Source organism: Dipodomys merriami, unplaced genomic scaffold (assembly GCF_024711535.1).
Source record: "Dipodomys merriami isolate MVZ:Mamm:240054 unplaced genomic scaffold, mDipMer1.0.p SCAF_200, whole genome shotgun sequence".
Classification (NCBI taxonomy): domain Eukaryota; kingdom Metazoa; phylum Chordata; class Mammalia; order Rodentia; family Heteromyidae; genus Dipodomys; species Dipodomys merriami.
In genome coordinates, this window is record NW_027203383.1 from 32,672 (window position 1) to 55,755 (window position 23,084).

The 23,084-nt window shown below is 51.3% G+C and overlaps 1 protein-coding gene, 1 long non-coding RNA gene and 1 other non-coding gene across 3 annotated transcripts; 2 read left to right on the forward strand and 1 right to left on the reverse strand.

The window, feature by feature from the left end:
* Positions 1–4,041: 4,041 nt before the first annotated feature.
* LOC138833093 (glutaredoxin-related protein 5, mitochondrial) lies at positions 4,042–10,636 on the reverse strand. The gene is made up of 2 exons (XM_070031414.1): positions 10,232–10,636; positions 4,042–4,593 (listed from the first exon to the last, which is right to left on the reverse strand). Exons 1-2 carry the CDS (start codon positions 10,521–10,523, stop codon positions 4,418–4,420), a joined length of 468 nt encoding a protein of 155 aa, XP_069887515.1. The 5' UTR covers positions 10,524–10,636; the 3' UTR covers positions 4,042–4,417.
* Positions 10,637–10,768: 132 nt separating this feature from the next.
* Positions 10,769–13,146, forward strand: LOC138833094 (uncharacterized). Its single transcript, XR_011373789.1, has 2 exons — positions 10,769–11,083; positions 12,600–13,146. It is a non-coding gene; the product is annotated as an uncharacterized lncRNA (long non-coding RNA).
* Positions 12,079–12,354, forward strand: LOC138833128 (small Cajal body-specific RNA 13). The gene has a single exon (XR_011373791.1). It is a non-coding gene; the product is annotated as a small Cajal body-specific RNA 13 (non-coding RNA).
* Positions 13,147–23,084: the final 9,938 nt, after the last annotated feature.

Below are 23,084 nucleotides of genomic sequence, written 5' to 3' on the forward strand. Positions count from 1 at the left end.
ACTCAAGAGGCCCTGAGTTCAAGCCCAAGTACCAGTATAAAACAAAAACCCACCGAAGTAACCATCAGAAGCAGCAGCTTAGAAACAGACATGGGCAGCCGCTGGGGAGTGGGCCTGGGTAGAAAGGAGAAAACCAGGAGACTGCTCATTTCCAAGATTCATTTATAAGCACCACGTGACCAATCACGTGTAGGTGTTATGGGAAGAAAAATAAACTAGCTTAAAATTCAAAGGGGGGGAAGCTATAAAAATGTCACTTTGGCTACATTGCCAATAGGCAGAAGGGGACAGAGGACCAATTGTGACAAAGGAAAGGGCTAAGGACTGTGGATGAGCCCTGGCAGGAAGCAAGGGTCAGCACTCAGAACAGCAGGCCAGGCAGTGGCTGAGGAGGGACCGGAAGTGCAGGTGCAGCCTCGTGGGGCTGGGGCTCCTCTGTAGCCCCGGTGACTTCCGCTCTCTGCAGTTCTGAACACAGTCTGCACGCAGGCCTGCGTGGCTTCCCCTGGGTCATGAGCGCCTGGTGGCACCAAGAGACCAGAAGGCCTTGATTTCGAGCTCCAATAGTAGTGCAGGAGCACACACACACACACACACGCACACACACACACACACACACACACACACACACACAGCTGGTCACTTTCTCAGGATAGTGATGGAGCACATATGAATGATCCTGTATTTCATGAGCAAATTTCTTATGACACTTCTCCCTCCTTTATCTGGCAAAAAGCATCCCTGCTAATTATTATCAACATAATATCATAATCCTTGCTACTGATAAATTCAAATTAACACAAGCTTAACCTGTGCTCTTTCAAGTGTACCTCCACATGATAAAACCCTATCATAGTTAGAAGACACTTTACAGTACGAAATAGCATAGTCAAAAACTAGTAATAGTGGAAGAAAGGGCCCGCTTAGTGCTACACACCTGTAATCCCAGCTACGTAGGAGGCAGAAGTAGGGGGATCGCAGTCTGACATGCAAGTGTATTTGCAAAACAAACCTAGGGGGCTGGGAATGAGGCTTGTGGTAGAATGCTTGCATTGAGCAAAAGAAGCTCAGGGACAGTGCCAGGACTGGCAAAAAACAAAAACAAAAGCCTAGGGTAAAGCTGAAGTGGTAGGGTGCTTGCCTTGCAAGCATGAGGCTTCATGTTCAATCCCAAAGTGGGGGGAGGGAGTCAGTTACTGGCAGTAAGTCAAACTGTAACCTTAGGAAAATCATTTACAGTAATCTTTCTGGCTGAACACCCTCTTGTCCCCTAAAGCAACTGAGATACTCCACTTCGATGACTGTCAAATGCACTACATGTGGTCATTTAGTGTCAGAGACAAATTCCCAGCTAATAGAGGTAGATGTATCTGGGTTCTCTTTAAACCCTGCAAGTGCTGAGCACTGGTGGCTCATGCCTGTAATCCTAGCTACTAAGGAGGCTGAGATCTGATGATCCTGGTTCAAAGATAGCCCAGGCAGGAAAGTTCATGAGGTTCTTATCTTCAATTAACCATTAAAAAACCAGAAGTGGAACTGTGGCTCAAGTGACAGAGTGCTAGTCTTAAGCAAAACCTAAAAGGCCACTGGGGAAACAAGAGTCTGAGTTCAAGCCCCAGTAATGTCAGGAAAGAAAAACAGCCAACTGCTGCTGACTCACACTGGTGATCCTTATTACTCAGAAGGCTGAGGTGTAAAGGTCACAGTTCAAAGCTGGGCAGGGGGCTGGAAAGGTGGCTCAGCGGTAGAGCGCTTGCCTTGTATGCATGAGGCCCTGGGTTTGATTCCTCAGCACCACATAAGCAAAAAGAAATAAAGCTGGAAGTGGTGCTGTGGCTCAAGTGGTAGAGTGCTAGCCTTGAGCTTAAGAGCTGAGGGACAGTGCCCAGGCCCAGAGTTCAGGCCCCACGACTGGACCCAAAAAAAAAAAAAAGCTGGGCAGGAAGTTCATGAGACTATAATCTCCAGTTAACCACCAAAAAGCTGGAAGTGGAGCTGTGTATGGCTTTAGGCTTGAGCAAAAATATCCAAAGGACAGCACCCAGGCCCTGAGTTCAAGCCCCAGGAGTAGCACATAAAAGCAAACCCTGGAGGTGACTACTGCAGGCAGCAGAATGACTGACTGCCCCATGCAGCAGAAACGGGTGTCTCGCGATGGTCTTGTTCTTGCCAGGCACCTGCCGTCCAGCTCCAACCTGGATAGCACGGCTATTGTGCCCAAGCACAGGAGGGGCTGGGACGGCTGAGAACTGCTCTCTGCTGAGCACCTAGCACCTCCCGACCAACCCCTAGGAAGGAAGGAGATTCGAGGCCGCCCTGCACGCTGGCCACCACAGCCACGCCCCCTGCTGGATGATCAGAGAAAGAGCAGGAGGCAAATCAGAGTTTGCATGGCTTTGGAGGGAGAGAAGGGTTGGCTATGCACCAGGCATCACAGGGGTGGATGGGGGAGGACAGGTGGAGGAAACTGGGGGGGTTCTTCCACTGAAGCTAGGGAAGGGGCTTCCAAGCCAGCTGGTCACACCCACGCATGATCTGACCTCAGTTCTACTACACTTGACTCACAGAACCGCCCAGAAAATGTCTCCCCTTCTGCCACACTGCCAGATGCCCGCCCAGCTCCTAGACCCTGTGCTGGACACACGGGACCCCTCGGCTTGTCCTTCCTACAGGAGCCTGTGCAGGCTTGGCCTACAGCAGGGACAAGCGGGCCGGGCGTACAGTTCACGCGCTGAAAACCTTTACCTTGGCAGGAGCTGCTCTCCACGCAGCTATAAGCTGACAGCCAGTGACAGCCAGCCCTTGGTCTCTGTAGAGTGCAGCTCTACTTCCTTCCTTTTGAATCCTACCTCTGGGGGAGGGGTGACAGCCGAGGGAGCAGCCCTGGGCCTCTTGGGAAGGAAATGGAGCTCAGGAAGGCTTCAAGGAAGTGGTCATCATGCGAAGGTGGCCTTCCTCCTGCCCCTGCAGCCCTAAGGAGGCATTTCCTTTTCTTGTGGCAGTACTAGGGCTTGAACTCATGGCCTCACACACTGGCTTAGCTTTTTCGCTCAAAGCTGGAACTCTATCACTTGAGTCACACTTTAGCTTCTGCATTTTGCTGGTTTACTTCAGATGAGTCTCTTGGACTGACTCCAAACCATGATCTGTGGATCTCAGCCTCTTGAGTAGCTAGGATTACAGGCATGAGCCACTGGTGCTCAGCTAGGGATACAGGTCTAAGCATGCTATCTGGCCCCTATGGACGACAGAGAGCTTCCTGCAGAGGGATACACCTGGGACAGGAGGGACTTCCTTCCCGTGGGTCACTGCGAAGCCCTCCCACTGGCTCTTCACACTGGGAGGGAGAAGCCCTGTAGAAGTCTTACAAGACACCGTAGTGGCTGAGCTTGGGAAGCTAAGGCTTAAGTCCAAGGCAAGCCTGGGCTACACAGGGATTTCCTAGCAATCCTGGAATAAAAAGTGAGACCCTGACTCAAAAAACAGTGCAGTTGGATGCTGGTGGCTCAGCCCTGTAATCCTAGGTACTCAGGAGGCTGAGATCTGAGGATCACAGTTCAAAACCAGCCTAGGCATGAAAGTCCATGAGACTCTTACCTTCAATTAATCACCAGAAAACCAGAAGTGGTGCTGTGGCTCAAAGTGATAGCGTGCTAGTCCTGAGCAAAAGAGTTCAGGGACAGTGCCCAGGCCCTGAGTTCAATGACAGGAAACAAAGAAAAACCCAGTGTAAACTCTGCTGGGGATGCATCTCAGTGTAGAACTCGCCTTGCATGTTCAAGACCCTGGGCTCAATCCCAATGCCGTCAGAGAAACAAAACCAAAAATAGGCAAGCCTTCATCCACCTGAGTCAGCAGCTGGGCATCCTCCTCTGGCCTTGGCCTCCTCCACCTGGCCGGAGGACACACCTCCGCCACGCCCTCACACCTGTCTCCCGGAGACGTGGAGTGCAGCCTCCTGCAATTCTCATGGCAATTTTAGTGGTCGAGTAGGAGAGCCAATGCTAGTCACCCCTAAGCAGATCAACCATTCACACGCCATTCGCTGAGCTGGCAGTTTATTTTTAAAAAGGACACCCCAGCTACCACATTCTCTTTTGTCCATCATTTTTCTGCATAGAAGTTACAAAAACAATTGGGGGGGGCGGGGAGAGGCTATAGCATCTTTGCCAAGTGACTAACACACTTCAGACGGGCCACGAAGAAGACAACGCCAGAAAGAATTGTGTCCACACGTGAATTGTTACAGCGTGGGGTTGTGAAGGTCACAACGGGACAATCTCACGCAAAGAGCACACGCCGAGTTGGCCTGCTCGTGGCGGGCAACGGCCAGGCAGGCAGGCGGGCGGCTGTGGCACGCGGCGTGGTAAGGCTCTTCCAAAGGCAGTGGGTCTCTGCCCCGCAGGCCCGCGGTGTCTCACTTGGAGTCCTGGTCCTTCTCGTCAAGGAGGGCGGAGCGGATCCCCAGCTTTTTCAGCTCTTCTACCAGGTCCCCGTTCTGGTGCATCTGCAGAAGAATGTCGCAGCCCCCCACAAACTCGCCGTTGAGGTACACTTGTGGGATGGTGGGCCAGTTGGAGTAATCTTTAATGCCTGTGGAGGGACAGTGGAGCGTTACGCAAATGACCAGCCATGGTGCTCACCCCTGCCTGCACCCAGAAGAAGCCCCAGCCTCCCCCTTGCCTCCAGCCCCACCACAGATGCATCTCACTGTCAAGGGACCACGCGGGAAGCCCTGGACAGGCCACCCTCTCTCCAAGCCCGCCCACTTCCACCTCTGGAGGCTTTTTAGGAGACGTGGTGCAGAGCTGGGCACTGGTGGCTCACACCTGGGATCCTAGCTGCTCAGAAGGCTGAGACCTGAAGACCAAGGTTCAAAGCCAGCCCAGGCAAGAAAGTCCATCAGACCCCTATCTCCAATTAACAAATAAAAAGCCAGAAGTGGAGCTGTGGCTCAAGTGGTAGAACACCAGCCTTGAGTGAAAAAGTTCAGGGACGTACCCAGGCCCTGAGTTCAAGCCCCAGTACTAGCACTGGGAAAAAGAAAGGGGGGGTGGGGGAGAGAAGGGGAATAGATGATGAATGGAAATACACAATGAACGCCTCCTTGAACAACCACTTTATATGAATGTGTACTCTGCTTAAATAACAGAGCTAGAGAAAGCCAGGAGTCACAGGCTTTAACTTCTCTAGACATCACAACCCAGCCAGAACCAAGTGGTCACGAGCTGGGCGTGGTAGCTCACACCTGTAGTCCTCTAGCAAGCAGGGGAACTTTGAGTTCTTGGGCAGCCTGCACAGAGCCCTGACCAGCAAAAAATAAAAAAGATCCCCAATGGGCTTTGGAAAAGCCCGCTTCTCAGTCACGCGTGTCTACCAAAAATCAATCATCAATCAGCTAGCTATTCAAGAACTTCTAATCCAGCCGGGCGCTGGTGGCTCACGCCTGTAATCCTAGCTACTCAGGAGGCTGAGATCTGAGGATCACGGTTCAAAGCCAGTCCGGGCAGGAAACTCCGTGAGACTCCTATCTCCAATAAACCACCAGAAAACCGGAAGTGGCGCTGTAGCTCAAGTGGTAGAGCGCTCGCCTTGAGCTGAAGAGCTGAGGGACAGCGCCCAGGCCCAGAGTTCAAGCCCCAGGACCGACAAAAAAAAAAAAAAAAAAAAGAACTTCTAATCCCCCGGGGTGTATTTACAGGACTAATAAGTAGGCACCCAGAGTCAAGTCTGTCATCCTAGTAAAAGCAGGTCAGCACGGGAGCTGCCTGGCTTGGGGTTTTGTCCTCATTTTTAACTCTGCGCTCCAATACAGCCTGTGGGAACTTCCTTTTCGACAATGCAGGCAGCAAGGCTCTCTCCTTGGATCATTAAGCGTCTAAGTTGTCAGGAGCGCCCTTTAATTCTCCTAAGCTTCCTTACACACCTTTTTACACAGAGAAACCATTCATGTGTGTGATGTAAAAGCGGCCTTTTCAATCTTTCCCAACAGATTTTTCCCTGTTGCTTTTGATGAGGGTCTACATTTGTGAAACACACTGAACCTCAAAATAAACTGCCCCCTGCAGGCCAGCCAAACCACGAGCCTCAGTCTTCTTGTTGGCAAAAGGGGACTAGCATCCTCTCAAAGAGTTACTGTGCCCATCAAACGAGACCTAACTGCTCCCCGAAAGCCGCCAGCACAGGGCTAGGGCCGGGTGGCCGCTCTCTCAGTGCCAACATCTCTACCCGACTCCACTGAGGCGCTTTGCGGAGGAACAGGTGAAGCGGGCAGCATGGGGACAGAATGCAGGGCAGCTGGGGCTACGGTGCGATCATCGGACACCACCGGGGGAGCTCAGGCTTTCACACAGGGTGGTTTTTTTGTTTTTGTTTTTTTGTCAGTTGTGGGGCCTGAACTCTGGGCCTGGGCGCTGTCCCTCAGCTCTTCAGCTCAAGGCTGGCGCTCTACCACTTGAGTCACAGCACCACTTCTGGCTTTTTCTGCTTATGGGGTACTGAGGAATCGAACCCAAGGCCTCATGCTCATGAGGTAAGCACTCTGCCACTGAGCCACCTTCTCAGTCTTGTTTTTTTGATGTGCTTGTCCTGGGGCTTGAACTCAGGACCTGGGTGCGGTCCCTGAGTTTTTTCACCCAGGGTTAGTGTTCTACCACTTGAGCCACAGCTCCACTTCCTCTTCCTACTTTTGTAAACAAAATTTTATTGGATCTCAGCATGCTCAGACATCTAAGAGTGCTTTTACCCGACAGGAGAACGGAATCGAGGGAGGGGGGTCTCAGAGCCCAAGCAGGCTGAGGGCTTTCCTCCCTGCCCTCCAGAGGAAGCCTGCCTGCTCCACTCTCAGCCAAGTTCCAGCAGCCTCGGCCCCGACCAAGTACAGGTGCCATTTCATTCTCACAGAGAGCATGGCGATCCACCAGGCAGGCACAGAGGCTCAGCCGCCTTCATCGTTCGCGGCAGGCTACACTGCATGAACACCCCAGATGCTCAGGAGGCTCAGCTTATTTCCAAATCTTAATATTCGCCCAGCACTGGTGACGGTGACTCACACCTAAAACCCTAACTACTCAGGAGGCTGAGATCTGAGATCATAGTTCAAAACCAGCTCAGGCAGCAGAGTCTGTCAGGCCCTTATCTCCCATTATTCAGCAAAAAAAGCTAGAAATGGAGGCTGGCTCAAGTGGTGGAGCACCAGCCAGCCTGGAATAAAAAGGCAAAGGGAGAGCACAAGGCCATGTACTGAAATATGAGAGGTGGGGAGGAGAGGGGAGAGAGAGCCAGACAGACAGACACAAAAGAATATGTGAATGGTGCTTTGAATATGAAGAGGCCAGTGGGCAGGTACAGGGAAGAGCTGGCTATGAGGAACAGCTTCCAACACTCTACAATTGGAAAGATAACAATGATCAGCAGCTAGTAGAGGGTTTCCGCAAGCTCCTAGGTAAGGGGCCACATACAGCGCAGCACAAACACAGTAAACTGTGCCGTAAGAGCAGCCTTTGCTCCCCTGCTACCACAGCCACTGAAGGCCTGCTTTGCAGAAGCAGACTTCAGCGGGCTGGTTGCGTAAGACACATTCCTGGTTTTCTGTAGGGCAAAGGCTAAGTGTGCACTAACAGGTCTGGAGACTGCAGCCCAGAAACAAAGGTGGCTGTGAGGCGGCACTGAGCCCTGAACAGACAAGGCCGCTTCACGTTTCCCAGACCCCGGGAGACAGCGCGGTTCCCAGGGCCTGGGCCCTCTGCCACGTCAGGCTGTTTCTGCAGGAGCCTGGCTGCAGGTCCCAGTGACTCTGCAGGAGGGGAAGGTGAGACAGCCTCGCAGTTGGAGCAGCCTAGCAGGCTGGCAGCCTCTCTCAGCAAGAGCGCGGTTCACGGGAGTGCGGTCAGGTCCTCCTGTGGTCAGGTCCTAACCTGTCCCAACAAGGGAGGCCCCCAAGTGGGAAAGGCTTACATCACCTCGCTCCAGGCTGACTTAGCACATGCCACTAACTGACAATCTTCCAAGCCACAAAAGACAGGTTAGAGTCAATTATTATTATTATTATTATTATTATTATTATTATTACTCTGTACGGGGGACTTGAATTCATAACCTGGGTGCTGTCCTTAGCTTTTTTGTTCAAGGTTGGTACTTTACCAATTGGGCCAGAGCTCCACTTCCAGCCTTCTGGTGATTGATTGTAGGTAAAAGTTTCATAGACTTGGGCTGGGAAGGTGGCTCAGTGGTAGAGCGCTTGCCTTGCATGCCTGAGGCCCTGGGTTGGATTCCCCAGCGCCACATAAGCAAAAAGCAAAAAGCCGGAAGTGGCGCTATGGCTCAAGTGGTAGAGTGCTAGCCTTGAGCTGAAGAGCTGAGGGACAGCGCCCAGGCCCAGAGTTCAGGCCCCAGAACCGGACCCAAAAAAAAAAAAGTTTCATAGACTTTTCAAACTGATGCTCACATCTTAGCCTTCTGGGTAGCTAGGATCACAGGTGTGAGTCACTATGCCTGACATATCCAATTATTTATTCAACATACTTATTAACCAAAATGACAATCCAGTGAAATCTTCAAGTTAAGAAACAGGTTCTTTCCACTGTTATGTGAACACTTAGGTTTTGAGATCAAAACTCAAATATGTAAGAGAGAGAACAGGAAGATTCTTGCTATCAGTACTTACTTCCATTCATTTTCAGTTTATTAGCCATATTTTAATATAGCTCATTTCCACTTATACTAAACAGGAGAATGTAAATTCACAAGCCAAAGACTCTCAAAACATCATATTAAGCAAGGTATCAATGACACAACTTTCTGGTGAGGGCTACACAAGCAGACGCTTATCTCTGAAGCCAAAAGCTGCCTCTGAAGGGCAGGACCCCTGTGGGCGATAAGCCTGCGCCTAGCAAACAGCTGACTTCTGGTTGATCAGGGAGACCCAGGACCATGAACATAACACATGGTAATACGGTAAAACCTACAAGCAGTCTGAGTGGCTTTCACTCTGCCACACTTGCCTCTTGGATTCCACCCACCAAAACTACCACAAAGGTGGGAGCCACCATTGCCAAGAGATTGCTAAGCTCTCTATGACTCTTACTGTCTCTTCTCCAAGTTGTTTTTCATCATTTTGACTTTACTGTTAAGAAAAATGCAGTTAGGAAATTTGTCCAGGGGCTGGCCACAGGGGATTCTCACTCAAATTTGCTTTCCTTATTAATAGGAGCTTGCCTCAACGATGCCAGCGATATGCACTATGGTCAGACATGGAGAACAGTAAATTCCGACACTCAAGTCTTTCTCTCCAGCACACTGTGATCCAACAGGAGCACTGGACACCAGGGATATGTGGGGGCCGGTTCCCCCACCCCAGGCCAATCCAGGAGAAAAGGGTGCAGTCTCCCCACTTCTCCACCTATCCCCAAACAACCCAGACCAAGAAGCCTGGTGGGTCCCAGTGCCTTTGACACATTGCAATGCTTCACACATTGCATGAAAGTTGCCAATTAGCTGCCAGGGCCCTCTCTGCTTCCCCCTGGACAGTGGAAGGACACAGGGGCCAGCTACTCTTGGAGATCTGTACTAGATGGCAGTTTGTTAGCTGGTGGGGCAGAAATCCTTGTAGCTTCCTCTCTCCAGCCCAAGCCCCAGGCCCCGCTCTCGTGGCTCCCAGCGCTTGAGGATCCCAAACTAAACGTCCTTCCCCATCCCCCCTGCTCCTCCAACCCGACCCCAAATAAGTCCCGCTGGGAATCAGCGTCGACCCCTGCCCCCCTGCCGTGTGTCTGTAAGCTGAACGGGCCCCAGGTCCTCGGAGCCCGGGATCCCACGGCCAGCCTCAGACCTCAGTGCCTCGGACCAGGGCAGCCCCCCTCCGCAGCCCGGTCCCCCATCCGCAGAAGCTCTCCAAGTCTTGGGGTACCCTTTCTGCCACACTTGGGCAGCCCACAAGGCGGGGGACTCATGCTACTGATCACGTTTCTCGGACGCTGTCAAGAGACAAACGCGCCACAAAGTGAGGGTCGAGGGACGCCACGGCCCGAGCTGGCCATGGGAACGGGGCCCCGTGGGTCCCTCCCCGCCAAGATGCTGCAGTCCGTTAAGATCCTCCACCGCTGGCACCCCAGACGGGCCCCAATCACAGGCCCCCGAAACCCCGAGTCCGGCCCACCGGCCGCGGCCCCCGGGCCCGGCCTCCCGCGGCGCCCTCAGCCGTCGGCCGTCGGCCTCCCCGCGGCGGGCTGACCTTGCCGCAGCTCGGGGTCGTCCAGCACGTTGTAGGCCGCGTAGTCGCGGACGCCGTGCAGCCGCAGGATCTGCACCACGGCGTTGCTGAAGCCGCACTGGGGCCGCTCCGGCGTCCCCTTGAGGAAGACCACCACCTTGTCCTTCTTCACCAGCCCGTCCAGCCGCTCCGCCTGGCCGCCGCCCGCGCCCGAGCCCGCCGCCCGCACGCCGGGAGCCAGCGGGACGCCGCCGCCCGCGCCGCGCCCCCAGCGGAGCACGGCCGCTGCCGCCCGGCCCAGCGACCCGTTCATCGCCGCTCGTTCGCCAGCGCCCGGGACGGAACCTCGGCGGCCTCCCGGGGTCCTCTCCCGGCCCACGGCGGCCAGGCCCGTCCGCCCGGGACCTCATTGGACCGGCTCCCGGCTGCTCCCCTGATTGGGCGATCCTGACCCATAGTCAGTGAGTTTTATCCAATCAGATAGCTGACCCCGCCCAGTAGGTGGAATCGGCCTTAAATGCGCGGGGGGGGGGGGGGGTGCCGCGTCCCGCAGTCTCCCCAGGGACGGCGGACCACCGCTTTGTCAGTTGATTGGAGAGCGTGGATGTCCATCAGAGTCACGCTGCGTGGCAACGAGAAGCTAAACTTCCTTCCCAGAGCCGACAGGGCCTGCTGGGAGGCCCGGAGACCTCGGGGAGCGGCGGTGGGCGGGGCTTCTCCCGTTCCGACGAATTCTGGGAAGGGGTCACTTCCACGAGGAGCTTCCGCTTCCGTTGTCGGTTCTGCTGGCGCTTCAGCGGCTCGGAGGTGGTGCGAGGAGCGATGGGTCGTCACGGAGGGCGGGGCCCGCCGGCGCCGGTCACCCCAGCCGAGGTGAGCGCCCGGGGGCTCCGGAGGGCCGCGGGCCCACGTACTCCATCGGGGCGGGAGGGAGCCGGGCCGGGCCGGGGGTCCCGCGGTCCTGCCTCCGCGCCGAGCCTCCTGGTCCCGGACCTCCGAGGCCTCGCGCGCACGCGGACCCGGGATCCCGGGAACCCGGGGCCCCGTCCAGCCTTGGCTCCCGCCGCCGGGACGTTCAACGTGCGTGTGTGTGTGTGTGCGTGCGTGCTCGCGCGTGCCCGCCCGTGTGCAGTGCTGTCGCCGGCGCCATCGCCGGCCTTCCAGCCCGCCTGGGCTCCGTAGAGCGGCGGCGCGTGTCCGCAGCCCCAGCAGTCCGGGAAGTTGAGGCCAGATGGTCCCAGCCTGGGACGAGGGTTCAGGGCCAGCCTGGGGGACGCAGCGGGACGCCCACACGCCTTCTCAGCAATAAAGAGGGAAATGGGCCCGCTGGCACCCAGCTGTGATCCGAGCCGCTCTGAAGCCCGAGATCCGCAGGACCGTGGTGTAAGTCCAGCCCAGACAGAAAAAATCTGCCGGACCTCATCTCCAGGATTACTAGCCAAAACTCAGACCGGGCGGAGGTCTTGGCTCGGGTGGTAGAGCACCAGTCAGCTCGCTGGAGGCTTCGCATTGAAACCCCGGATACCACCGCAAAAAGAAAAGGAGGCCTGGAGGGTGCTTACGGTTACCCTACAGGCCTCAGATTCTTGAGTCCAACCCTCAACACTCAAAAAGAGACAAAGAAATGGATGGGTTGGTTTCCTGAGCGGCCCGGCTCCCTCAGCGCTAGCAGGGGATCTTCAAGGAGACCCAGTTCCAAAGCTGTTGTTCAGTGCTGACAATGGGAAGGAGATAGAAGCTCTGTGGGGTAGAGGAGGGAAAGAAGGCTTCCTTAGGCCCATTAGGCCTGTCCATCGTATACTCCACTGCTTGACGTGCTGTCTAGCTTGGGAGAGGGTAGGTGCTCGCATTGGTGGACCATGCCTAGTCGTCTGTAGTCTTGGAGCCTGCGCTGGGTTGGCTGTACCCCAGAGCACCCCAGACTTGCAGAAAAAGCATGCACCAGAGGAAGCTGAGGCGTGGCCACTGGAGAGCCTGCAGTGACACGTGCAATTTTCCTCTGATAGTTCTGGGTACTGTTGCCACGGTGATAGTGACTGTCTGTGTCATTATCTATCCACCAACAGTGAGAGGAAGCTGTGCAGTCGAGATATTGTTTAGCAGACCGAGTGGTTTCTGTTGGACACTTAAGTACTGCTACAAACTGCTTTTGTAAAACCTTGAGTCATTTATGAAATACTGCATAGGTGACCTTTATGTTTGGGCTGTGGTGGGGAGGTGCTCGCATTTAAAGTCAGAAAAATCAACAGGTCAGCAAGCGAGCCTTTAAAGAAATCATTTGAGCCAAGTAAACTGAAAATCAACCCAGAGGGGCTCTTGAGTATTAATGATTGATACTTGCTAATTATTTCTAATGTGGACCCACAGTTAGAATCTGTTTGCTCTGCAGACCCAATGATTCCAGTTAAATGAGAGGAGTACAAATCTGAGATGACATCTCTGCTATATAGAAGGCACTGTTGCAGAAGGTGAACGTGGAATCTGGTACCCTGCACCGTAAAGAAAACCCTCAATTCCTTCCCAAGTCACCCAGCTTCTGTCCATCCTTACAGTATAGAAAGACTTCCTTCCTTCCTTCCTTCCTTCCTTCCTTCCTTCCTTCCTTCCTTCCTTCCTTCCTTCCTTCCTCTTTCTCTTTCCCTCCCTTCTCTTCCCTTGCCTTCCCTTCCCTCCCCCTCTCTCCTTCCTTCCTTCTCCTTTTTTCCAGTATTGGGGCTTGAACTCAGGGCCTGGACAGTGTCCCTTAGCTATTTTGTTCAAGGCTAATGCTCTACCACTTGAACTACACTTCTGCTTCTGGCCTTTTGCTGGTTCATTGGAGATAAGAGTCTTTCTTACCTGACTTTCCTACCCAAGCTGGCTTCAAACCCTAATAGCTAGGATTACGGGATACTTTTTTTCACACAAAATAAATATTGGTGATTTGTTTCTGAAAAGCTACCTGGTCTCTTGTCTATTTGAAATGAGTTCTTTTCCTGTAATGCCAAGGAGGGGGGAAAGAACTTGCAAGGAACATAGAGCAATAATGGGGGTATCATATTTCCTAGCATTGGGAAATGTTTTATTTAGTTGAGATTATAGCTATCATTAAAAATCAGAAGCAGCTGGGCACTAGTGGCTCTTCCTATGATCCTAGTAGCTACTCAGGAGGCTAAGGTCTGAAGGTCAAGGTTCAAAGCCAGCCCAGGCATGAAAGTCCATGAAACTCTTATCTCCAGTTAACCACCAAAAGGCTGGAAGTAGAGCTGTGGGTCAAATGGTGGAGTGCTAGTCTTGAGCAAAAAGAAAATTCAGGGACAACAGCCAGGCCCTGAGTTCAAGCCCTAGGACTGGCAAAAAAATAAAAACAGTATTTTCCTGTGCCAGCGACAGTACCCAGGGCCTTGTACTTACCAGGCAAATGCTTTGTCACTAAGCCTGTCCCCAGCCCTAGCAGAGGTTCTAAGAGAATAAAGAAAACATTTAAACTTATTTCTTCAAAAACATCTAAATTTTGCATATGATAAAGTTTTTCTTTAAAAATCTTTTTTTTCTTTTTTTGGTCAGTTGTGGGGCTTGAACTCTGGGCCTGGGCGCTGTCCCTCAGCTCTTCAGCTCAAGGCCAGCACTCTACCACTTGAGCCACAGTGCCACTTCGGGCTTTTTTTTCTTTTTGCTTATGTGGTACTGGAGAATCGAACCCAGGGCCTCAGGCATGCAAGGCAAGCGCTCTACCACTGAGCCACCTTCTCAGCCCTCTTTAGAAATCCTTATAGGACAGCTGGGTGCTGGTGGCTCATGCCTGTAATCCTAGCTACTCAGGAGGCTGAGATCTGAGGATCGCAGTTCAAAGCCAGCCTGGGCAGGAAAGCCCGTGGAACTCTATCTCCAATAAACCGGTAGAAAACTGGAAGTGGAGCTGTGGCTCAAGCGGTAGAGCGCTCGCCTTGAGCTGAAGCACTCAAGGACAGCGCCCAAGCCCAGAGTTCAAGCCCCACGACTGACAAAAAAAAAAAGAAGGAAATCTTTTTTTCTCTCTTTTTTTTTTGGGGGGGGGGCCGGTCATGGGGCCTGAGCTCTGGGCCTGGGCACTGTCCCTCAGCTCTTCAGCTCAAGGCTAGTGCTCTACCACTTGAGCCACAGCTCCACTTCTGGCTTTTTTCTTTTTGCTTATGTGGTGCTGAAGAATCGAACCCAGGGCCTCATGCATGCAAGGCAAGCGCTCTACCACTGAGCCACATTCCCAGCCCATGAAGGAAATCTTTACAGGACAAAAATACCCTTGAGAAATCTTCCCATAGCCTCTAGTTTGTTTTTTTTTGTTTTTTTTTTTTTTTTTTTTTTTTTTTGCAGTAGAGAGGGTGTGAACTTGGAGCCTCACACTTGCTTGTCTGGCACTTGACCATTTAATCCACATCTCCAGCCCAGATTTTTTGTTATTTTGGAGATGAAGTCTAGCAAACTTTTTCTTTGTGGGCTGGCTTTGAGCTCCTATCTTCTGGATCTCATCTTTCTGAGTAGCTAGAATTACAGGCTTGAGCCACAGGCACCCTCTCATCATTTTGAATTTATTAATAAAAGTGTATAGCAATTTGTGATCTTTCCCTGTAGATATTTATCAAGGCTGTAGGGGAAGTGTTGGGTCTTTGTCCCTGTGGTCCGAGGAGAGGTAAGTGCCAAGTGCGGCTGCTCGCCCGCCTGTTCCCCAGCCTCCCTTAGCCCAAGAGACAATCAGACGAAGCCGGGAGTCAAACCAAGCAAGCGAGGGAGGAGGGAGTCGTTTATTAACAGGGAGCATCCCCTTTTTAAAGCAAAAGACTGCGTGGGAGGGGAGGAAATGGAACCAACCAGTCACTGAAAGGCCATACCTTATTATGCACCTAAGCTTCCATGAGTTTGTTTACACACTGAACCTAAACAAATCTGGCTCTGCCCACTGAACTTCCTCCCAGGGCCATCTTTGCTACCTGTGTTCCCCACAGATTTCCTCACAGGGAAGGATCATAAGAATTTGTAAGAATCCTAGAATTTAGGTCACAAAATATAATTAACCAAATCCAATCACACCATGTAACTATACAATGACCCCAGCATCCTAAAACTGTTTTTCCTGCCTGTGCATATGTACAGAAAAGGCTTCGGTTAAATCCTCGTTCCCACCCACATTTCCAAAGCAAATTCATCAGGGAAGCCGCAGTACAACAACCTGACAGATGTGAGCCCGCCTCTTCCCATGCCGGAGGACGACAGGTTGCCCTTGCCTGTCTTTTCCTCAACAAGGACGGGTATTGAGATGGAAGAGCCTTCCTGGGATTCAGTGTCTTTCCCTGCTGGCCAGATTTCTGCAAGTGTCCTAAGAGAAAAGTGGCTGCTTAGATCACACAGTCGCTGAGCTGCCAGGCATTCCTGAGCTAAAATAGTGTTTAAGATCCAGAGTTCCAAGGCCTCAAGCTGGAACCTGAAACCTTTCTCCTTGGGTCCCTTAGAGTATCACCACCAACCATGGGATTGACTTGATTCACAGACTCCACCAGAAATAAGGCACTGGGAGAAACCAGCCAAGGCCCAGCCTAGAACCAGAAGTATGACTTTGACTTTGCCTGCCTCTCCCTCATAAGGCTGCTTTTTTGAGGGAGGAGGGGGGGCAGCAGGGGGATCGTTGGGGGATTTGTTTATTTGTATTCTCTTAGGTCTAGCCTGCCTGGCCCTTCTGTACCACACCACCCCATCATGCACAGGGAACAGGCTAGGAAGGCCTGTATGTCAGAGTCAGGGAAGGTGGCCTGGCTAGGCCTGCCTTCCCACGCCTAGGCTGGCCTCCCCATGTGGGCAGCAGCAATGGCCCTTCCTTCCAGGAGGGGGAGGTGAGTTCAGGGCAGGTCTTACGCATGTAGCAAGATCCTGTCTTGAGAGAGTGAAGAAGGGAAGGAAAGTCTCTAGGTAATGGTTGTCTGACACTTTGAAACTGTATTCGCTTTCTAATATTCATAATTCTCAATAGGTTTTAATGCTTGGTTGCCTTTTTATATTTTTGTTGTTGATGTCTGACCACTACCAGAGCTTGAATTCAGATCCTCATTCTCTTCACTAGCTCAGGTGGCATGCTGCCCTTTGAGCCACCCCTCCAGCCCTGCTTTTTACCAGTCAGTTGGAGATAGACTCCTGGATTTTTTTTTTTGCCTGAGCTGACTTTGTTTCTCATCTTAGCCTCCTTGAGTAACTTGGATTACAGGTATGAGTGACTATGCACAGCTTCCTTTAAACATAGTGCTCTCCTCACAGGCAGTTTTTATTCTGAAATTTTAACCACTGCAAGGAATCACTATTACCAGAAAGTTAAATATCTGAATAGTGGCTCTGTGCATATGTGTATATAGATACAGATATAGGTTGTTATGCTTTGTAAAATTATGATGACAACTGTAGTCCAGAGATCCAGTGAAGTGGTGGAATCCATAGTTTTCACCTTGGAGCCTCTCATTGCCCTTGTGTTCCTTTCTCCACCGAGGCCCAGAATCCTTCATTGTATGCCTTTAAGATTGCTCTGCTGGACTGGATTCTTCTGGGAACTTTATTTTTATTCCAAGGAACAAAGCCTGATCAGGGTTGTACATTGAGTGTTAAATGTGATTTGTTCAGCATTTTGATTCTAGGACATGAAGGAATTGTTGGCTTTTCCTCCACTGCGCATTTCACAAAAAATGTTAGTTTTGCACTGGGTGTTGTTTTTATCAACAGATAGTTTCTGTGACTACTATTACATTACAGCGACTTCTGACAAAGTGCCTGGAGCCTGAAAGCCTAGGTCTGGCTGTCGTCGAAGCTCTCTTTGCTTGCTTTGGAACCATCCATCTCTACATTGCCCTGCTTTTAAATACCCTTTGTGATTAGTTGGAATTTCACTCTGAACTTATGAAACCTCTGAGCCTTAGTAATTCCCTGCCTTCAAATCTCACGGCCAGGTGTCAGTGGCTTGTGCCTGTAATCCTAGCTCCTTGAGAGGTTGCGATCCAAAGATCGAGGTTCAGTGACAGCCTGGGTAGAAAAGTCCACAAAGTTCCATCTCCAATTAACAAAATGCTAGATGGAGGTGTGACTCAAGTGGAGCGCCATCTCAGCAAGCATGAGGCCTTGAGTTCACACTCGAGTGCTGCCAAAATAAATTCTGTCATTAAAAAAGATTGCACCTGACTTGTAATAACTGTACCCCCTTTGTATATCACCTTTATAATACAATGAAAGAGGTAAAAAATAAATAAATCTCGCTATCGTGGGACTCATCACCTCAAAGGTCAATGATTCATGTAGTAAAAACAGCCCAGTTTTGCCAAGAAAGGTGGTTTGGGTCAGATATGGAGAGACTGACCAGAAGTAGAGCCTAGTGATAGCAAATGAAAGGCTTTCAAAGAGTTGTGACATGGGCTGGGACCGTGGCTTAGTGGTAGAGTGCTTGCCTAGCATGCATGAAGCCCTGGGTTCAATTCCTCAGAACCACATAAACAGAAAAAGTTGGAAGTGGCACTGTGGCTCAAGTGGTAGAGTGTTAGCCTTGAGCAAAAGAAGCTCAGGGACAGTGCCCAGGCCCTGAGTTCAGGCCCCAGGACTGGCAAAACATACAAAGGGTTGTGACAAACAAAAACAAAAACCTAAAAACTAAGTCAGTTATATTCTGCTAAGAATGACAGAAAGTGCATAGTCTTATTTAGGAAATTAAGTGACCCACAGAATATTGTACTGACTGTGGAGAAGGCTGGCTCTCCTGCCCTGGACCCTGCGTTTTTCTAGTGTCACTGCAGTGCTAGCTGTGCAGGGCCGGCCTGTTCTGATACCCCATGGGTTCCTCTCATCCAGCACAGCTGAAACCCTGTGATAGTTCACACGTGTGGTTGGCTGGCTGGGGACAGAGCCAATAATCTCTTGGAGGGTATTCTACTTGAGTTCAAAAAATAACACACGTCATCTTTCAGAGCCCTTTGGTTTTTGAGAAGGGATTTTTACGGTGAGTCAGCCTTACCCTGCAGGGCCGGCAGGGGGCGCTGGGTGACTGGATGGGTCTGTGAGGAAGGGCTGTGGGTCTCTGACTGCAGCTCTAGGAGCCACTCCTCGCTCGCTCAAGGCCTCTTATTTGGGGGTTTGTGAGATAGCCACAGCAGGTTAGAAGCTGAAAACTGAAAAGGCTGTCTGAAAGTAGGAGGAAAAACTGACAGGTCAATAGACTTCTGAAAAACAACACATTCTGACAAATCTCAGCATCTTAGAATCACGATGGAAGAGGGGCCTTCACATGTCACTACCTGTCATCAGAGGTTTGCATAACACTTGCAAGTCACCTAGAAAAACTATAAGCCAGGCACGGTGACATTGACATGCTTCTATAATCCCAGCATTCAGGTTGAAGCAGGATTGAAAGTTCAAAGCCAGCCGTGGGTACATAGTGAAACAGTCTGAAAAGATGAAAGCAAATTGTATCCCACATTCTGTAAACAAGTTTAAGGAATGAGCAACATTTAAAATTGCCAACAGAAGCACACACACATACATACACACGCACACATACACAGAGCTTAAACTTGAAGCAAGCTAGCAAGGCAGGCATAATTGCAGTTGCAGGAACAGGCAGGAGACAAAGAGTTGAATGCCAGCACGGGCTATAAATGAAGACCTCATCTCAAAAAACCTAGATCAGTAATCAAACCAGAGGACCACTTTCACCCTCATTATGCGAGATAAGCCGAGCTGCATTCCCACTGTTCCACACGCCAGAACATTGCACAGTATTAAGGAGAAATCCCATATTGACTAGTTGGGAGGAGTTGGGTGACGGGCCTGGCCACCCCTGAGCCTCGGCGATCACTGCCTACAAAAGGTGTTCATGAATGCCATGGACTGTGCCATCCACGCAGAGCACGTGACCCCTTCCCCACTTGACTGCTACTGGGGACCAGCACCCCTCTGGAGTGAAGGTTATTTATCTTGCCCCCTACTAGACCATCGTTTCCTGGACCACCTGCGTCATTTATACAGCACCATCCCAGCCCTGCAGTGTGTGTGCTCAGTACATCATCCTCAAAGAACATGAAACAGAACCCACAGGAAAAGTTCCCAACTGTGCACTCATAATACATTGGTCCCCCCTTTTCCACTAGGGATGTAACTCCAGACCCCTGGTGGGTGCCTGAAATCACAGAGTATAGACCATTACATTAGCTGGGGTTTTTTTCCCTCCCCCTATGTACCCAAGGCAAAGGTGATCTCCGTGGTAGATTAACAATGAGTAATACACAGCAAAACAATTAGGGCAGTGTAATAAAAGTCATGTGAATAGTTTCTTGAAATAGCTCACTGTGGCCAAGTGCCAGTAGCTCACATATATAATCCTAGCTGCTCAGGAGGCTGAGATCTGAGGATCATGGTTCAACCCCAGACCAGGCAGGAAAAGTCCATGAGACTCTTATCTCCAAATAACCACCAGAAAACTTGAAGTGGTGCTGTGGCTCAAGTGGTAGAGTGCTAGCCTTGAGCTGAAGAGCTCAGGGACAGCACCTAGGCCAGAGTTCAAGCCCTACAACCGACCCCCCCCGCCCCCCCCAAAATCTTCCTGTATCTTCACTTTGTCAGTTATAATAAAAAGCCATTTGTTGCTTCTCTGACATATCTGAGCCACAGCCTTGGTTCTCTTGCATCTCGGGGCCTTTATTAAAATTGGGGTGGTGTGAGCATGATCACGGGGGGTGCCACAGTTACAGATCTGATAGCGAGGACAGTGCTCAGTGCTCAGTGCTCCTGGGGAGCGTGGAAACGCCACAGAAGATTTGCTCCTAGGTGGGGGTGAGGTTGTACTCACACTGCTGAGAACACAGCTCAACATGAAGTTTTTCCTATGTAGTATTTCTGGGCCCTGGTTGACGTAAGGTGATTTCCACAGGTGCTAGAAGGTGAAGAAACAAGCCGAGTACCAGTGGGTCACACCTGTAATCCTAGCTGCTAGGAGGCCAAGATCCGTGGATTAAGATTTGGAGCCAGCCCAGGCAGAGAAGCAAACAAATCTCCAATTAGGCAGCAAAGAGCCGGCAGTGGAGCTGTGACTCAGAGTGGTAGATGGTAGAGTGTCAGCCTTGAGCAAAAAAGTAAGCAAGAGTGCAAGATCCTGAGTTTTAAGCCCCAGTACCGGAGAAATATCACTGGGTTGGTTACTCACCACATCCAAGGTCCTGGGTTCAATCCTCAACACCAAGAAAAAGAAGAAGAATGAGGCATTCACAGCTGCTCCCCCGCAAGGAGAGGAGAGCAGAGTGCAGGGAGTGGGTCCCAGTTCCCAAGGGCCTTATGCAAGGATGTCACCAAACACCTAGAGGAGGTGGTGGGGCAGTGCATCAGTGCATGCTCGCTCCCTGCCCCATCCCGGGGGGGATGTGTTTAGATAGGAGGGTGCAGTGTTTCTACATCAAAGGGAGGGGCTTTCCAAGAGGAATCAGGAGGCCAGGGCCTCCTTGAGGGAGGCCAGTGGTTTCTCCTAGCAATGCAGAGACAGACTGGCTGAGGGGAGGGTGGGAGGTGAGAGCCTTTGGAGCACTTTGTGGGCGCTGTCCCTCAGCTCTTCAGCTCAAGGCTAGCGCTCTACCACTTGAGCCACAGCGCCACTTCTGGCTTTTTCTGCTTATGTAACTTGTCCTATCAAATTCATCACTTGATATCGTACTCTATGATACATACTACGTAGTAGCCCATTTCCACTACGTCTTGTCTATAGGAGCAGTATTTGCCATCATAGGCGGTTTCGTTCACTGATTTCCCCTATTTACCGGCTATACACTAAGTGACGTATGGGCCAAAACACATTTTACTATTATATTCATTGGAGTAAATATAACTTTCTTCCCACAACACTTCCTCGGCCTACCAGGCATACCACAACGTTACTCAGACTATCCAGACTATCAGACTATCAGACTATCTCATCCATAGGCTCATTTATCTCATTAACAGCTGTAATTCTAACACTGAGGAATCGAACCCAGGGCCTCATAGATGCAAGGCAAGCACTCTACCACTGAGCCACCTTCCTAGCCTGTTGGAGCACTTCTTACAAACGTTCCAGTGACCTGTGCACAGGGCAGCCCAGTGGTCACCTGGCTTGAGCATTGCGGATAGACTACAGGTGGCTGAAGAGACAGACCAGTCAGGAGACTGTGATGAAATACAACCCTTGGGGTGGCAGTCTTGGCAGAGGCTGAAGGGATGAGGAAAAGCAGTTGGTGGTGGGCTGGTTGTGGGCTGGTGGCTCCGTGTTGATGCAGGGAGCAGGGAGAAGAGGACAGAGCACCCCAAAGGGGAATGAGCACACACGGGACTTGGGGACTCTCAAGGTACCTGAGGAACCAAATCATCAGGTTATATGTGAAACAGGAAGGAAAGCCCTGAGGCAGACAGAAGAGCAGGCAGAGGAACAGGAGCTTGTGGTCGGTGCTTTCTCAAAGCTCTGATGCCCAAGCCACAGGCAGAGGCCAGGTCCAGCCCCTGGCCTCCTGGATTTTGCTGGAAACCCTGGGCTGCAGCAAAAAGAATTCCTGGATCCATCTCAGAGACTTCACAACATCCAGGACTCGAGGGCAGATTTGCCCAGTGTCTTGTGGCTGTGATTTTGTCTGTGTGAGAGCTTTTAGGGCATCTCTGTAGTGATGACCAGAGTAGAGAGGATCCAGTAATAATTCCTGTGGAAGAGCCAGATAGCACAGACTGGGGTAAAGGTGACCTGACCCCATTGCACGACCCCTCCAGTCCTTTGGTTTACCCAACACCACCAGGATTTCAGTGCTGGCTTCCCTCCTGCCCACCTTAGCTGCTGAATACAGTTCTTCACTGACTTCACATAGCGGCACTTGCTGTTTCCTTCTGTGCACCAACTCTACACCATCAAAAAGGAAATTTAGGCTGGGCACAGCAGCTCACACCTGCCACCCTAGCTAGTTAGGAGGCTGAGTTCTGAAGATTAGTGTTCAAAGCCAGCCTGGGTAGAAAAAGCCCATGAGACTCTTAGCTCCAACTAACCACCAAAAAGCTGAAAGTAGAGTTGTGGCTCAAGTGGTAGAGCTCCAGCCTTGAGTGAAATAGCTGAGGAACAGTACCGAGGCTCTAAATTCAAACCTCAGTACTGACACATACAAAAACAAAAACAAAAACAAAAATTGGGATTATACTTTTTAAAATCTTAGGCAGACTCGGTGAGAATTTGCAGCAATCTTAATAAGTTTTGTATTTTTTTCCTTGAATGATGCCAGTCACCTACAGAACCCTGCAGGTTTTTGGATTATAGGGGATTCTAAGAAACAGCCTCAGTTGTCAGGAACCTGCCTGGAGGGTCAGCAACTGGCATCAAGATCAACAGGGGTCGTTTCTGTTTTATGTTTGTTGGTTTTTTGCTGACTAATTGGCACTAAGAGTTTCACTGCCAGATAAGACTTGCTTCCTGAGGCTGACTTTGAACCTCCATCCACAGATCTCATCCTCTTGGGTTAGCTCAGATTACAGGCCAGAGCCACTAGCACCCAGCAGGATCAATGGGTTTTATACAGACATGTGGTCCCACTTGACATTTATGAGCACTTAAGTTGGGGTGGGGGGGAGGAGCGGGCCTCCCTGCCGCCTGCTCCGCTGGGGCCTGGTGGGGGTGGGACAAATGCCTGCCTGAGTTCTGCCACCCTCACTTGAAGCAAAACTACACCTCTGCAGCCCCGCCCTGCCCCGGGCCCCTGCCTGTCACTCATCACCACAGGCTCAGAGCTAGGAGAGAAACCCTCAGCAACCCCCAGTAACATGGTTCCAGGGAGCAAGAACAGAAAGATTCCTGTCCCCGCCCTGGGCAGCCTTCCTCATTCCCAGCCTCTCCTGGGATTGG